This window comes from Sus scrofa, chromosome 1, assembly GCF_000003025.6.
Source record: "Sus scrofa isolate TJ Tabasco breed Duroc chromosome 1, Sscrofa11.1, whole genome shotgun sequence".
Taxonomy (NCBI): Eukaryota; Metazoa; Chordata; class Mammalia; order Artiodactyla; family Suidae; genus Sus; species Sus scrofa.
The window spans coordinates 123,500,540-123,515,235 of record NC_010443.5 but is presented as its reverse complement, the minus strand read 5'-3'; the positions used below and the strand labels follow the sequence as shown (position 1 = coordinate 123,515,235).

The 14,696-nt window shown below is 38.0% G+C and overlaps 1 protein-coding gene and 1 long non-coding RNA gene across 18 annotated transcripts in view; one reads left to right on the top strand and one right to left on the bottom strand.

Annotated features, from left to right (window-relative positions):
- The window catches only part of LOC102161909, an 87,632-nt gene that overhangs the window by 33,708 nt on the left and 39,228 nt on the right, over positions 1–14,696 (bottom strand). For all 16 annotated transcript variants that reach the window (XR_002345000.1, XR_002344990.1, XR_002345003.1 and 13 more), the window contains exon 6: positions 5,575–5,656. This is a non-coding gene — a long non-coding RNA (uncharacterized LOC102161909). The remainder of the gene's footprint in view (positions 1–5,574; positions 5,657–14,696) is intronic.
- Positions 1–14,696, top strand: part of SLC12A1 (solute carrier family 12 member 1) — an 89,764-nt gene that overhangs the window by 56,420 nt on the left and 18,648 nt on the right. For both annotated transcript variants that reach the window (XM_005654446.3, XM_001926142.7), the window contains exons 18-20: positions 602–742; positions 3,560–3,666; positions 8,118–8,200. In XM_005654446.3, the coding sequence (XP_005654503.1) occupies positions 602–742; positions 3,560–3,666; positions 8,118–8,200 (331 nt within the window). The remainder of the gene's footprint in view (positions 1–601; positions 743–3,559; positions 3,667–8,117; positions 8,201–14,696) is intronic.

Sequence of the window (14,696 nt, the reverse complement as noted above, 5' to 3'; positions counted from 1 at the left end):
TTAGGGTTTTAGATATGAGGGTTTTAGTGTATTAGGGTTTAGTGTATTTAGGGTTTTAGATATGAGGAGATGCAAGAATTGGACGCATAAAAATCTCCTGAAAATAATCTATCTGAAGAGCTGTTCTGCCCGTTTTCCCAGAATATAGAGTGCCTCACCTCCTGATCTCCACCCTGAACTCTTCTAGGGGATGTTGAGTGTCAGTAGCTATAGCAACTCATGATTTAATTCTTGTAGAGGTAGATGGCAAGTGCCAATTTCTGTTGACTGTGTATTTATCCTCAACTTCTTCAATCACATTTTTAGTATTTTCCTCATGTACCTCAATGCCCTCAGCTCCTTCTTTCATTTGGTATGAGGCAATTAATTAAACAGGTGTTAATACATCTAGACAGTCTGCATGGAAAGCGAATAATATAAGCAGCCCAGGTCCTTTCCAAAAGGTTGAATTTCCGAGAACCCTGTTTAGTGAGATGTTTTTCCCTCTTTCCCATTTCTTAACTCACTTGGGCATTGCTGGCTATTTCCGTCCTTTAGAAAATGACAGCAGTGTGATGTACAATAGCAGGACTTCTAACCAATATTTCATTGTGTCATACAGGGACCGCGCAAGCTGTGTGTTAAAGAGATGAACAGTGGCATGGCAAAAAAGCAGGCCTGGCTTATAAAGAACAAAATCAAGGCTTTCTATGCTGCAGTGGCAGCAGATTGTTTCAGGGATGGAGTTAGAAGCCTCCTTCAGGTAAGGCTGGCATTGAGGGAATGAGAACAAAGGCCAAAGGCAATTAGCACTCCATTTTAATGAAGTTCCCACATGGAATGGCTCCAGGTAGGCAGATGAGCATCAGAGATCAATGCAGATGGTTAAGGAATTCATTTCGAATTCCTGGGGATAGGCAAAGCTACAACAAAAGCAGAGAGGTTCCATTACAATGAACTATGGGTGATACACTGGAAATGGAAAATGAGGTTGCCTTTGGCCAACAGCATACATTCTGTCCCCATACTTATTGAAATGCAAATTTGTTCTGTTAGTTGACGACATTCAAGATCCTATTAAAACTTCAAACTATTTTTACATCTCATACTGCATATAGCAATGCTCAAGTCAGGCATTCTTTTCCTTTTGTCTTTTGCAAATGGTGTGAGGGCAGCTGCAAGACTCGACTAAATAAATGCCTGGTGATCTGGATGTAAAATCTCTCTCTCCTCCTAAATTATTTCCAGAATATTAAATAAAATGTAATAATCTCTATGGTTGAGCATGGAAGCCCGTAATTCCTCCATTTTTTTCTCCCTTAGTCTTTCCTTTTTCTCCCCTTCTATGATAAATTATAGAATTTTTCTCTAGTTCTGATTTTCATAATCTAAATTATGTCAGAGAATTCTAAAACAATCCAAGAGAATCTCAGAAATTGTAGGCTTTGCTTTCTAATAATTTTGGCTTTAATATGGTTGGAAAAACCTGATTCTACATATAGCAAATGATGTTTTTAGCTTTAAGAGTTGTCATATACAGGAGTGTCAAAATTCAGGATTGCATCCAGGTAACTCTAAGAGCTTATGTAGGCAGGAAAGGAAAAAAAAATTGATTAAATTGTAATATTTTAGAGAATAAGAGTATTTGATACATTCCTGTCTCTAATATACCTGAAGAGCACTTAACAAAGTAACTGCACATTAGGGAAACCATTTCTGAAAGACCTATTACCCCCAATGAGTCTCTTTTCATCTGCTATTAATTTGCTAAAGCATGGAAATAGATGTCACTGCAAGATTCTGATTTTTCTTTCAGTAGTGAGTTACCACTTTTCAGTAGCTCTTTGGTTAGATACATTGAAAAGGTTGTACATTTAATGTAAAATTATCATGGGAGATTAGTAAAATAATAAAAATCTCAACTAGGAATAAGAGGACAGACATAGAATAAGAATAGGGAAACAAAAGACATTGGTATGGAAAACAATTCGTATATTAATCCTGAAGAAATTGTAAAAAGTTGGACAATGCACAAAGCTTGTTCACATGAATTTTCTCAAAGAAAAGTGGAGTACAGAGGGGTCATGACATAAAGGGTAGGACATGGTGTGAAAGGGAAGCACTGAAAACTCTGCCATTTTTTATAAAGCCTTCTTTGCACCTAGGAAATCGTGATACAAATGACCATATCCGCAAAGCATAGTCATGGAAAAGACTATATCCATATGTCATATATCTGCTAAGAGCCAGATGATAGCATTAAGAAGCTGTCTTACTACCTGTACTTTTTTTTTTTTTTTTTTTTTTTTTTTTTGCTTTTTAGGACTGTACCTGTGACATATCAAAGTTCCTAGGCTAGGGGTTGAATCCCAGCTGTAGCTGCCAGCCTACACCACAGCCGCAGCAATGCTGGATCTGAGCTGCATCTTTGACCTACACCACTGCTCACAGCAATGCAGGATCCTTAACCCACTGAGCAAGGCCAGGGATTGAACCCACAACCTCATGGTTCCTAGTCGGATTTGTTAACCACTGCACCACGACGGGAACTCTGCTACCTGTACATTTCTAAGGGCGATACATCAAATGCGGTGGAGGCAACCACACAGGAACCCTCTATCAACGCCTTCTACTTGCTACTGTCCCCTTGAAAATGTCCCCCTTTGGTCACTTGTTTCACTATTCCCATGTCTCAGAATATCCTTCCTTCACTTCCACTGCTCTCCACACATTTACTTGGCAACGTCCAACCAAACTGCAAGATCCAAAACAAATGCCACCTCTCCCGCAAAACTACTCATGAGTAGTTCTTTAGCCAGAATTCAAATTTTCTTTCTTTATGCTTCCATATGATTTCTTACTGCATTTGCCCTTGAGTTATAATTATTTGTATGCATCTTGTCACCTCAACCTTATTCTAAGCTCCTTCAGGCCTCACAACTCTCTGTCAGCACCTAACATAGCACTTTGCAATTAATAGGTGTTCAGTAATATTGCTGGATTAAATTTAATTATCTGGAAGCCATATCTTGTCATCTAACGGGGGAATGAAACTTCTGATATGGAAGATGGCTATTAATGATACTGTTATGTAAGAGGATTAGGTTCTGGAAACATAGTTCAGTTATTCTTTAATACATAAGTAGAAGTTTCAGTGATCTTTCTATGTAAGAATTTTCCAAACATGGATTTTATTGCTAATGACATTATGGATACAGCAGGTAGAAATGAGCTTTGAACCACTAAGTTACAACATGCATGCCAATAGTGAAGCCGACCCTCACTTGATTTTAAATTATTGAACCATTTTAATGAGTGTATCAGAAGAAATGCAAATGACTGCTAATTTAGAAAAGCTACATTTCTGTCATCTAAAATCCATTTATGGCTGAGATAATTTAGAACTAATCTTTCTATTTTATGCTTGGGTACGGGCATGAAGGACATGCACTAAAATGTAATCTAATCTTCAGAATCTTCAGAACATTACTTCAGTGCTCTTTTGGACATTATTTTTCATTTACAGTGGTAGTTTCCTAGTCCGGTAAGGACTGCCCATATGTTTATCTCCTCTGTTTAGGCCTCGGGCTTAGGAAGAATGAAACCAAACACTCTGGTGATTGGATATAAAAAAAACTGGAGAAAAGCTCCCCTGACAGAGATTGAAAACTACGTGGGAATCATACAGTAAGTGATGGCTTTCAAGATGTGCTCTTGTTGATAAAGCACTAAACAGAGCAGTACATAACTGACACTGTCATACAGAATAAACTGCCCAAGAAGAGAACATTCCCCTGGTACTCTGAATTCTTTACTAAAGTGAAAAAAACACTGCCAAGAACAGAACTTGAGGGAATCATAGCATCAGAGGAGGTAGGGTGGGAGAAGTTTCAGGTCCAAGAAAAAGGTAAATATTAAGGGCTACAATCTTAAAACCTATTTATTTATTTATTTATTTTTAGGACTGCACTCTCAACAAATGGAGGTTCCCAGGCTAGGAGTTGAGTCAGAGCTGTAGCTGCCGGCCTAGGTCACAATCATAGCAATGCCAGATCTTAGCTGCTTCTGCGAACTACACCACAGCTCATGGCAACACTGGATCCTTAATTCGCTGAGTGAGCCCAGGGATCAAACCCACATCCTCATAGATACTAGTTGGATTCGTTTCTGCTGCACCACAACAGGAACTCCTTAAAACTTATTTAAAAGATTAAAAACAAAGGCTACCTAGGTAAGGAAGGCATTGTTCTTTCCAAACCCTTGGAATCTCGGGCAGGCTGGTGTGCCCAATTCAGTCACTGCCTTATCTCGAGCCTTGGGTAGAGAGTTTTCAGCCCAGAGCCTCAGCTCTCTCTTTGCTGATATGATAATTCAACATATCAGGTGCCTCGGCCATGTTGCAGTGTTGGTATAGGGATGAAAAGTGAGTTTTAAAAGGTATGTGACATCTAATATTTAAGAGTTGAAGAAGTCTTGGGATAGGAATAAGAATGATAATCCTCAAAAGACTAGCCAGCACCAGGCTATTGTCCTTAAAGTGTCTTATCCCACTTAATTCTCACAAGGAGCCTTTAAAGTAAGTACTGGTACTGTTCTCATTTTATAAGTAGAGACACAGACATTAAAAATTAAGAAAAACGTGGCAGAATGAGTTAAGGATCCAGCCTTGCTGTAGCTGTGGCATAGGTCACAACTGCGGCTCTGATTCAGTCCCTGGCCTGGGAACTTCCAGATGTCCAAAGAAAAAAATTAAGAAAAATGCAGAAAATGACAGAGTTTTATAAGTGACAGATTCCCACCCAGGACCAACCAAATTCAAAGTTTAAACTAATGACCACAATGCTATGCTATCTCCAAAAGCACATGTATACCCCAAGTATTACCTGGCTTGGTTTCTTCTTTGGGGCAAAAGAAAACAATTTCTACATATACAGAGAAGCTCAGGGTATCCTCAGTGACCATCTAGAAAATTGAGCCTTTCTTCCAGCTTGAAAATATTTAACCAGCTTGGTCTCAAGGAGGGATGTGGGGGGGCAGTGTTAGCCATTCCCAACAGCCATCATTTGGGTCAGGAGCTCCTGAAAATGGGAAATTTCCTCTGTGTGGGGTCTGACTTCACTCTAATTTCATACTACAGGATAGAGACTGTGCTGAGAGGTCTGGCTGCACTTAAAAGTCCCCTCCCCTTTAAACAAAGCATATACACAGGGCTTCTTATATGAGGCTCTGCCCTCCAGGTCCTTCCAGAAGGGGCATCATATTTATCATGATTGGAGGATTTTAGGGAAAATAGCAAAAATATTCTAAAATTAGTTCTACTAAAAAGAAGCATAAGAAAATAATTTTCATCTTCTGAAATTATAGGCATTATTGACAAGATAAAAATTCACTTAATAGTCCTCCTAACCTGGGGAACCAATATATTAAATGCATTCTACTGAAATGTGTTCCCTAAACATAAAAGGCCTGGATGCCACATGCTGTAGTCTAGCTGCTGCTCGTGCTCTAAGCTCAGTAGGTTAAGGCTAAACCAGGTGATCAGGGACAGAATTTTGCCAGGCTTAGCAAACAGCATTCTGATATATTTAGACTCACAGTCAATCGCTGACCAGATGTTCTTGGAAATAGATTAGATCTGCTCTGTCATCCAGATTCTTCAGTAGAATTTCATCCTCACCTTTGGGAACAAAAAGGAGTGGAGCAAATAGGAAGAATTAGGTAAATCTTCAGAGAGTCCATTAGTTGATACAAAATTATCTGAGTACTTCTTCCAATCTCCTGACCATCTGAAACATTCTAAAAATTTCAAAGGACGAAAATAATCAAACCTAGTAATATTACGCTGAGGAGACTCCTGGCTTTTATATGAAATTAATAATTGGTCTTTTTGGTAATAAAGTTTTGTGTTAAGGTGGCTTAAATTTGTATTAGTATAAAACTTCGCTGGTTTGGCAAAGTGAAATGACTTCATTACATTATTGAAATTACTTCATTATAGCAATGGATGTAACACATCCATATTTTATTTTCCTTTCTAACTTTTTCATTTTGTTTTATTTATAACAAAGCGAGTGTTATTATTAACGTAAAGGGGTATCACTACAATAGTATAATATTTTACCATTTTTCTTTGAATAAAAAATTTTTAATTTATGGAATATTCTTAAGTATGGTTTAATTTTAATTAGAATCTGTATTAGTTTCACGGGCTGCTGTAACAAATTACCTCAAATTTAGTGAGTTACAAATTTGTTAGCTTACAATTATGTAGATTAAGAGTCTGACACCATTTTCCTGAGTTAGAATCAAGGTATGGGCTGGGCTGAATTCCCTCCTGGAGACCCTAGGAGAGAATTCCTGGCCTCACCTCTGCTAGGTTCTAGAGGCTGCCTATTGCCTGTGGCCCCTTCCTCCATCTTCAAGGCTCTAGATGGGTCAAGTCCTTCTCATACCACATTAGGCTGATCTCTTCTGCCTCCCAGTTGCATTTTTAAGGACCCTTGTGATCACACTGGGCCCACCCAGAATATCCAATATAGTCACTCCATTTCATGGTTCTTAACTTAATCACATCTGCAAAGTCTTTTTTGTCATGTAAAGTAAAACATTCATAGATTCCAGGGATTAGAATGTGGATGCCTCTAGGGATCTAAAATTATTCTGCTCAACACAGAACCCAAATATTTTTTGTGGAACACACAGTCTACATTTTACAATCAAGGACAATTAGAAACAGATTTATAAGGAATTTACTTTGTTTACTTTGTGGCAATGCCAGATCCAAGCCATGTCTATGACCTACAGCACAGCTCTCAGCAATGCCAGATCCTCCACCCACTGAGGGAGGCCAGGGATTGAACCCATGTCCTTATGGATTTGTTTCCACTGCACCACAACCGGAACTTCTAGAATGGATCTTTTTTTAAGTGAAGATCACTTATGGTTCAAATTTAGAATGGATATTCATATTATACTGAACTTATTCATATCGTTATTTGAAAGTTCAGGTTTACCTTGGCTAGAGACTTGTTTGAGTATTGAGAGATAATTACAACCTGAATTATGTCTGGGAAAGGGCAATGGAACAGAAATGTTCCCTGGGCTTCTGATCCATGAAAGATTGAACAAAGGAACTCACAAGAATACTTCAAATGAACTCAAAGTACTAATTGATTTGCCCAATATTTAAAGGGGAGAGAGAAAAAAAATGTCCTACAAGAGCAAAAATAAGAGTTCCCATCATGGTGCAGTGGAAAGAAATCCAACTAGGAACCATTAGGTTGCGGGTTCAATCCCTGGACTCGCTCAGTGGGTTAAGGATCTGGTGTTGCCGTGAGCTGTGATGTGAGTCACAGACAAGGCTCAGATCTGGCATTGCTGTGGCTGTGGTATAGGCTGGCAACTGTAGCTCCGATTCAACCCCTAGCCTGGGAACCTCCATGTGCCATGATTGTGGCCCTAAAAAGCAAAAAAACAAACAAACAAAAAAAAAGCAAAAAACAAAACAAAACAAAACAAAAAACAAAGAAACAAACAAACGATAAAACAGAAGTAAAAGAGCAAGGCTTTCTTTCCCTTCTAGATGATCTACTAATTCTGTTGGGCTGGGTTAGAGAAGGTACAACAGCCAACTTCAACAGGGTAGAGTTGCCATAAAAAAAAAGTGTTGTTACTAATGTGTTTTCAAAGTCAATAGTGAAAGTCCTTTAGAGGAACTAGAGACATTTTTAACTGGGATGTTATGATGTTATGATGTCAAACATATTGTAGGATTCCTCCTCAACGGGTAAGAGGTTTGACTGGTAAGTTCAGAGGCTTTTTGCAGCCTTGAAACTTCTAAATATTTCAGTGATTCCTTTGTTTACAGTAGAAAAGAATGAAGTATTTTAAATAATAAAAATTCTAATCTTAATCAAAATTCTAGTTGTTTGAATGAAGTAGTTACCTTTACTCACAATACATTTTTTTAAAGGCATAAAGGGAAAACAAACAGAAAAGGCATCAGCTCTTGACTATGTTCAAAAGTGAATTTTTGTAGTTTAATTATATTAAGTCCTAGAAGCAAGTTTAGTATTAGTCCGAATCCTGAGGATTAAAGGAGTCATTTAAATCACTAATAACTTTGCTTCCGCTTTCAGTGATGCATTTGATTTTGAGATTGGTGTTGTCATAGTCAGAATCAGCCAAGGATTTGACATCTCCCATGTTCTTCAGGTGCAAGGTATGTACTTTCTTTATTCAACAAATATTTATTGAGCAACTCTTCCATGCTTGGCATTGTTTTAGGTGTTGGCAGTGGTGGTGGAGAGGGGGGATAGTGCAGAGTCCAATACAGACAAAACCTTCTAACAATGCAACTCCTGTTCTTGTGCTCACTTGAGGTGTGTACACTTTCCCTGTGTTTCCCAATTGCCAGCACAAGTGGCCTTTGTCCTGCTAACCAGAAATATACAATAATTCAGGGAAGTTTAAACTATTCTTCTCATCCCAAAATCACAAAGCCAGTATCACTGAAAATAAATACCTTCTATAAAATAAATTGCCAAATTAATTTTTGCAAGATGTTTCAGAAAAATTAAGATTAATTATGTCCTTGGAAAACCGTGTATTTTGTTTTTAAGAGCCTATGATCTGGTTTGTCACTAACAGGGAAATGAGCCTGAAGGTATCATGCTCTGAATCACTAATTTACATTGGAGGCAGAAACACTAATTCAGATTAGTGATTCTAATTTTTCCCTGTAGAAGATTCCATATACTACTTGTTTAGTCTTAGAGTTTAAATACATCCTTTCATGTATGGAGTGAAGGACACATCTAAAATATTAGGGGAGGTTAGTAATTCATACTTATCTCTTTAGCTGAACTTCACAATAGAGTCCACTGACAAGATGACACTAAAACAAAAGGATATTGGGCAGGGGGTGGTCTCTCTTATGTATCAAGCAAGGTATATGTGTCAGTGCTGGGTAGACTAAGACTGATAAGAATCTGTATCTTCAAAAGACTCAGTCTCATAATGGAAATGTATGTACTATTAGTTTGATAATAGGTATATTAGTAGAGTATTAGGAAAATAGAAAAGGGGCACTCTCAGAAGGCCTCTTGAAGGAAATACCTTTTATTTTAGATCTAGTGGATGAGTAAGAGTTAACTAGGTAATGTTGGGGGAGAGGAAAATGAGAGTTGGAGCAATGGTATTCCTGCCAAAGAGGAGAGCATTAGCAAAGATATGAAGACAGGGGACTCTGGAGGAATGTGATATGTGGGTAACCAGAAGCCAACTGGTGTTACTGAAGTGAAAATTATGAAACAGACCATAGTGAAAGATGAGGCTGCTCTTATAAGATCCTGATTTTTTTTTTGCAAAATATGTAGAAATATTTAATTACATTGGTAAAGCTTAATTAAATGATGATCCTGATTTTTTTTTTTGGTCTTTTTGCTATTTCTTGGGCCGCTCCTGCGGCATATGGAGGTTCCCAGGCTAGGGGTCGAATCGGAGCTGTAGCCGCCGGCCTACACCAGAGCCACAGCAACGCGGGATCCGAGCTGCGTCTGCAACCTACACCACAGCTCACGGCAACGCCGGATCGTTAACCCACTGAGCAAGGGCAGGGATCGAACCCGCAACCTCATGGTTCCTAGTAGGATTTGTTAACCACTGCACCACGACGGGAACTCCCTGATCCTGATTTTAAAGACCTCATTTGCTGTATCAAAAAGTGTGTACCATATTCTGCCAACAAGGAGGATCCACTAAAGAGATTTAAGGGAGGGAATAATATGGTGAAATTTGGGTTTTAGATCTCACACTATTTCAGTTACACAGGGAACAGACTAGAAGAGGACTGAAATAGAGACAGAAACACAAATCAAAATGAGTTTTAAAGTAATCAAAACAAGAGAAGGTAACAGCCTGGACTAGAGTGGCTCCTCTCAGGGGATGGGGAGTAAAGGACAGAAACACTGTGGAGGTAAAAAGAGCAACATTTGGGGTTTGAAAGGATGTGTAGGATATGGGAGAGGGAGGAGTGAAAAAAGATTCCCTGGCTGACCAAATGAACGGTGGTGCTACCACCAGAAATGGAAAACAGAAGAGGAAGAATAGGTTTAATGAACAGATGCATGGTTCAGTTTTTTCCTGTGGGAAATCCTACTGGAAATAGCCAGTCCTAAAAGAGAAATCTGAGCTGGAGTGGTTAGAAAAGTAAAGGAACCAGGAGTGTCCAGTGTCATAGAAGCCAAGGGAGCTGAGTGCTCAAAATGAGAAGAATCATCAGCATTGTCAAATACAGCAAAAAATACCTGTAAGACCGTGAATGAAATATAACTGACATGGCGTAGATAATCTTAGAACAATATCTGTAGAGCAGTGTGGTCAGAATCCAGAATGCAGTGGGTTAAGGAGAGAATGTGAGAGGATGAAGCAGATAACATGGGTAGGGCCTACCATCATGAGAAGTTAAGGAGCCAAGGAGAGGAATGAGGTTGAGGAATTTTACTGCAGGAAGACCTGTGGACATTTGAGTGGGAGAAAGTCTTGTTTCCAGGCTGAAAATATGGGCTCAAGGCAGTAGGAGAAATTGAAGATGAGAGTAATGAAAGAGATGAAATTTAAAAAAAAAAAAAAAGGAGAAAAAAAGGAAATAAAAAGAGATGAAGTTATGGAGCAAGATTCTGGAAGAACAGGAAGAATCAAGGGAAGGGCATGAATGGAAGAACCGGCCTGATTCAGAAGAAAAATGTTTCTTTTTCTAAAATCAGAATTACAAGGTGGAGCTTGATGGAGAGCTATGTGAATACGTGAGAGTCGAGTGGTAATTGAGAGAGATCATGCACAATAATCTCATTTCTCTCTGTGAAGTTGAAGCAATTTTGCTAGTTGTCCACTTTTTTCTCTAGTGGCATTTGGTCTCCAGGGTAGAGAGGATCAAGGTTTTGCTGGTAGGTTCACAGGAAGGAGACACATGCCAGAGTTTTGAGAGCGTAGGCTCCTGATGGGCTCGGGTTCAGCTTGGTCGTTTCACAACTGACACCATCATAACAGAAGGGAACTGAGTGGATCTGGTAAATTTTCTGATCCAACAATTCTTGTATTGCAAAGGAGGAAGAAAATGAAGAAATTAGAAATCAAGCATTTGTATAAGATGGAGAACCACTATCTGATATATATATTTTATGATTTTGTATGAAGAGTTTTAAAAAATAAAACTGAGAATTTCTTTTTTTATGCCCCTTTTCTCTTTCATGGACCTTTTCTATCTCCAGGTCAGATATATTCATTCCGTGTGGTGTTAATGATTAATTTACATTCCTTCTTAGTAGAACTTAATCCATTAGTGGCAACAATAGCTAACATTTTTGAGCACTTACTATTCACCATGTATTATACTTCATGTTCATATATATTATAACAATTATCATTCTGACTACCCTATCAGGAAAATATTATCATTGTCCCCATTTTATGGCTAATAAAATTGAGACTTATCTAAGATTCATAGCGCTAGTAATTAGTTGAGCTAAGAGTCAAAATGATGTCTGTTTGAAGGCTCTATTCTGCCTTTTTAAAGGAGAGCTAGAGAGGACAGTGATTTACATAATGAGAAACAGAGGTGAAATCTGAGAGATGGAGATGGAACAAGACTATTTCCAACTATTCCTGTAAAAGCCCAGCATAGGGGTTGCCTGTCTATGGTAGGATCGACATGACGTTAAGGAAAAGTACAAGAATCTAATATTAAGAGACCTTGGAGTTCGCTGGTGGCCTAACACTTAAGGATTTGGTGTTGTTATTGCTGTGGCTCGGGTTTGATCCCTGGCCAGGGGACTTCTACATGCCATAGATGCAGCCAAAAATACATAAATAAATAAAATGGAGATCTGTTCTGTTGTTAACTTTCTACATTAGACTTTAATTTTTTCTGTCTTTTGTATTGTATTTTTCCATCTGAAAAATGAGGATACAAAATACAATTTGTATTAAATTACACATTTGCTTTGTATGTTATGCTGATCTCTTAAGCTGAAAGATGTGATATAGCTCCTACCCCTCACTGCTCTGTCTGCCAAAAGGCACCATCAATTTAGTTCTATAATGCAATACAGCAAGCAAATTCTGTATGTTTCTGAAAAACCCCTGGCAGTGAACTGCATCCCCTTTTAATTTCCCATGGGATGTATCTGATTTATATCCACTTTGATGTTTGAAATATTTCTGCTTCTTAGTCAAGAAAGGCAAAATACAGTTGGATGCTAATAAAATAATTATAAGTACCAATTATCTGGAGCAAACCAGAAAACAATGTACACAAATACATGAACATACAGAAAAGCAACACCATAATGATAAAAATTAATTTTACCCCACATTTCCACGCATTGTTTTGAAGTTTATGCAATTTATGACACAATCTTCACATTAGATTTTGAATTGGAAGAAACAGGCTTGCATTTCATTGTATTATACTGTAATACAGGGCTTAATAAAAGCCGGATAAATCTTAAGTATTGCTTTACACTATGTTAATGATTACCGTGATAGCTTTTCCAACACAGATGCCATAGTGTCATCACAGATTATAAGTTAAAAGAAATATTAGCAATTCAGAGCACCCATATATGGTAGTTAATAAAGCAGTGAATAGAAATCAACTTTACAGGTAATTTACCAGCTAATGACAATTATTTCTATACTGTACACAGGCTGATGTGAGGAGAATAACTTTCTATGTAAATAAGATTGATGCTCAGAGCATTATAAGTTGTATACTGCAGTAATTAGTCCAATACTGATGGCTGATATTTTCTCTTAAGAAATTAATTTATTACATGACAACACAAAAGAATTCAGTATTTCACATTGTTCACTCCCCATGAGTATTTAGCAAGTTTGCCAACTACAACATAGAGTCCAAATTGTACTGGTAGGAAATAATGTGATGAAATGTGATTTGCAATATATTGCGATCAAGCGTTCTGTGTAAGTACTGCACAATTTACAGCCATCTCAGAGCAGAAGATTCTGCTGTGTCTGATGGAGTGGCTTAGCAAAATAAAGACAGATGGAGTGTAGTAAATAATTACTTGATTGGAAGGCGACCACTACATTATTGCTTCCTGCTTTCAATTCAACTAGACTTCAACTAGGGTACGGCGCATTGATTCATGTGAGCATTTAGAGCTTTGAGTTGACTGACCAGGAAAGAATCATAATTTAATAATTAGTAAAGAAAAAAGATGCTGTGAATTCAGAGGGGATGTGATTCCTCAGTGGGTTTCCCTGCTCTCCCTTCTGTTGTCAGATAATTGACTACTCTCCATTCTTAGGATTCAAACTGAACTGTAATGTGTAGACTCCTGTCTATTGCTAAAAGTCATTGTTAAAAAAAAAAAAAAGACTGGGAATAAACCATTCGGGAAAATCTTGACGAGGTTAAATTTCAAAATAGTCACCCCAGTTGCTTACCATACAATCAATTTATAAAGCATTAGAAAATAAACTAACCACTGTTCAAGTGGCTTTGGCATTTGCATGAAGATACAGCTGAGGATTTGTTCTTTGTTCCTCCTGTGAGAATGTTTTGGGATTATGGATGAAGACCTGGTTAGAAACTCACTCTGAACTAATAGATCCTAAAAGTCTGAGCTTTTTCCTCCATCATTAGAACCTCAGGGATTCTCCTCATCTTGGAATGAGAGAAGGGCAGGTTTTACTCTCTCTTCCAGCAACATAGCTTTGTAGATAGTGATATACTATGAAATTATTTAATATGCAAGATTCAAATTCCTACCATATGCTCAGGTGGTAACCTTTCTAGGGAAAGGACCCCTTTCCTTGACTCTCATTCTTCAGATGAATCCCGCCTATCCTACCTTCTGTTTCAGACCAGCCTGGTTTATACTATCAGCCACTATCAGCCCCTCTTTTTTAACTCTGTATACAGTATTAACTCTACTTCTTTCAGTTTCTTTCAAACATTGTCTTTAAATTTTCCTCTTTGCATATTTTACACACCCCCATGCCTGACAGCTATTCATTTGTTTTGCTTCCTATATTATAGAGATAATACTTGCAAATGTTTTGTACTATATTGAACAAAATTGACCTGTTCTTTTAGTTCAACAAATTATTCTTGAGTGATTATGGTGATGGGCATTAGCAAGGCATGGGCACAACTAAGAATATGGGAAGGTGTGTGGGAAGCCTAAGCACAGGCTCTGGAATCAGAGGGATGGGCCTGGGTTCAATTTCAGTTATTCAAATGGAAATAAGTATAGTACCAACCTCATAGATTTGTTGTTTCAGATGAAAGTATATGATGGCTGCAAAGTATTTGGCCTTGTACTCCACCCAAAATAAACCCTCAATGAATGTTGTAATAAAATATGACATAAATTACCCTCCAGGATTCTGCAGACTAGTGGGGGCTACAACAGACCTGTATGTCAAAACTCTAGTCCATGTCACACAGTTATAGTTACTGGAATGAAGGCTGAGGAAGAATACTGTGGAAATGTGGAGTGTTGTAGAAATTTTTCTGACTGAGAAATTTGGGGATGGTTTCCTTAAAAAATGCAGACTGGCTATTTTTTCAACAGGCAGATTGGCAGTCAGAGCATATCACTGATGAGGGATGGTAGAGAGATGAGCACTAGAATTGGAAACAGAAGACTTGAGTCATCAGCTGTGCAACCTCAGACAAATCACTTGAA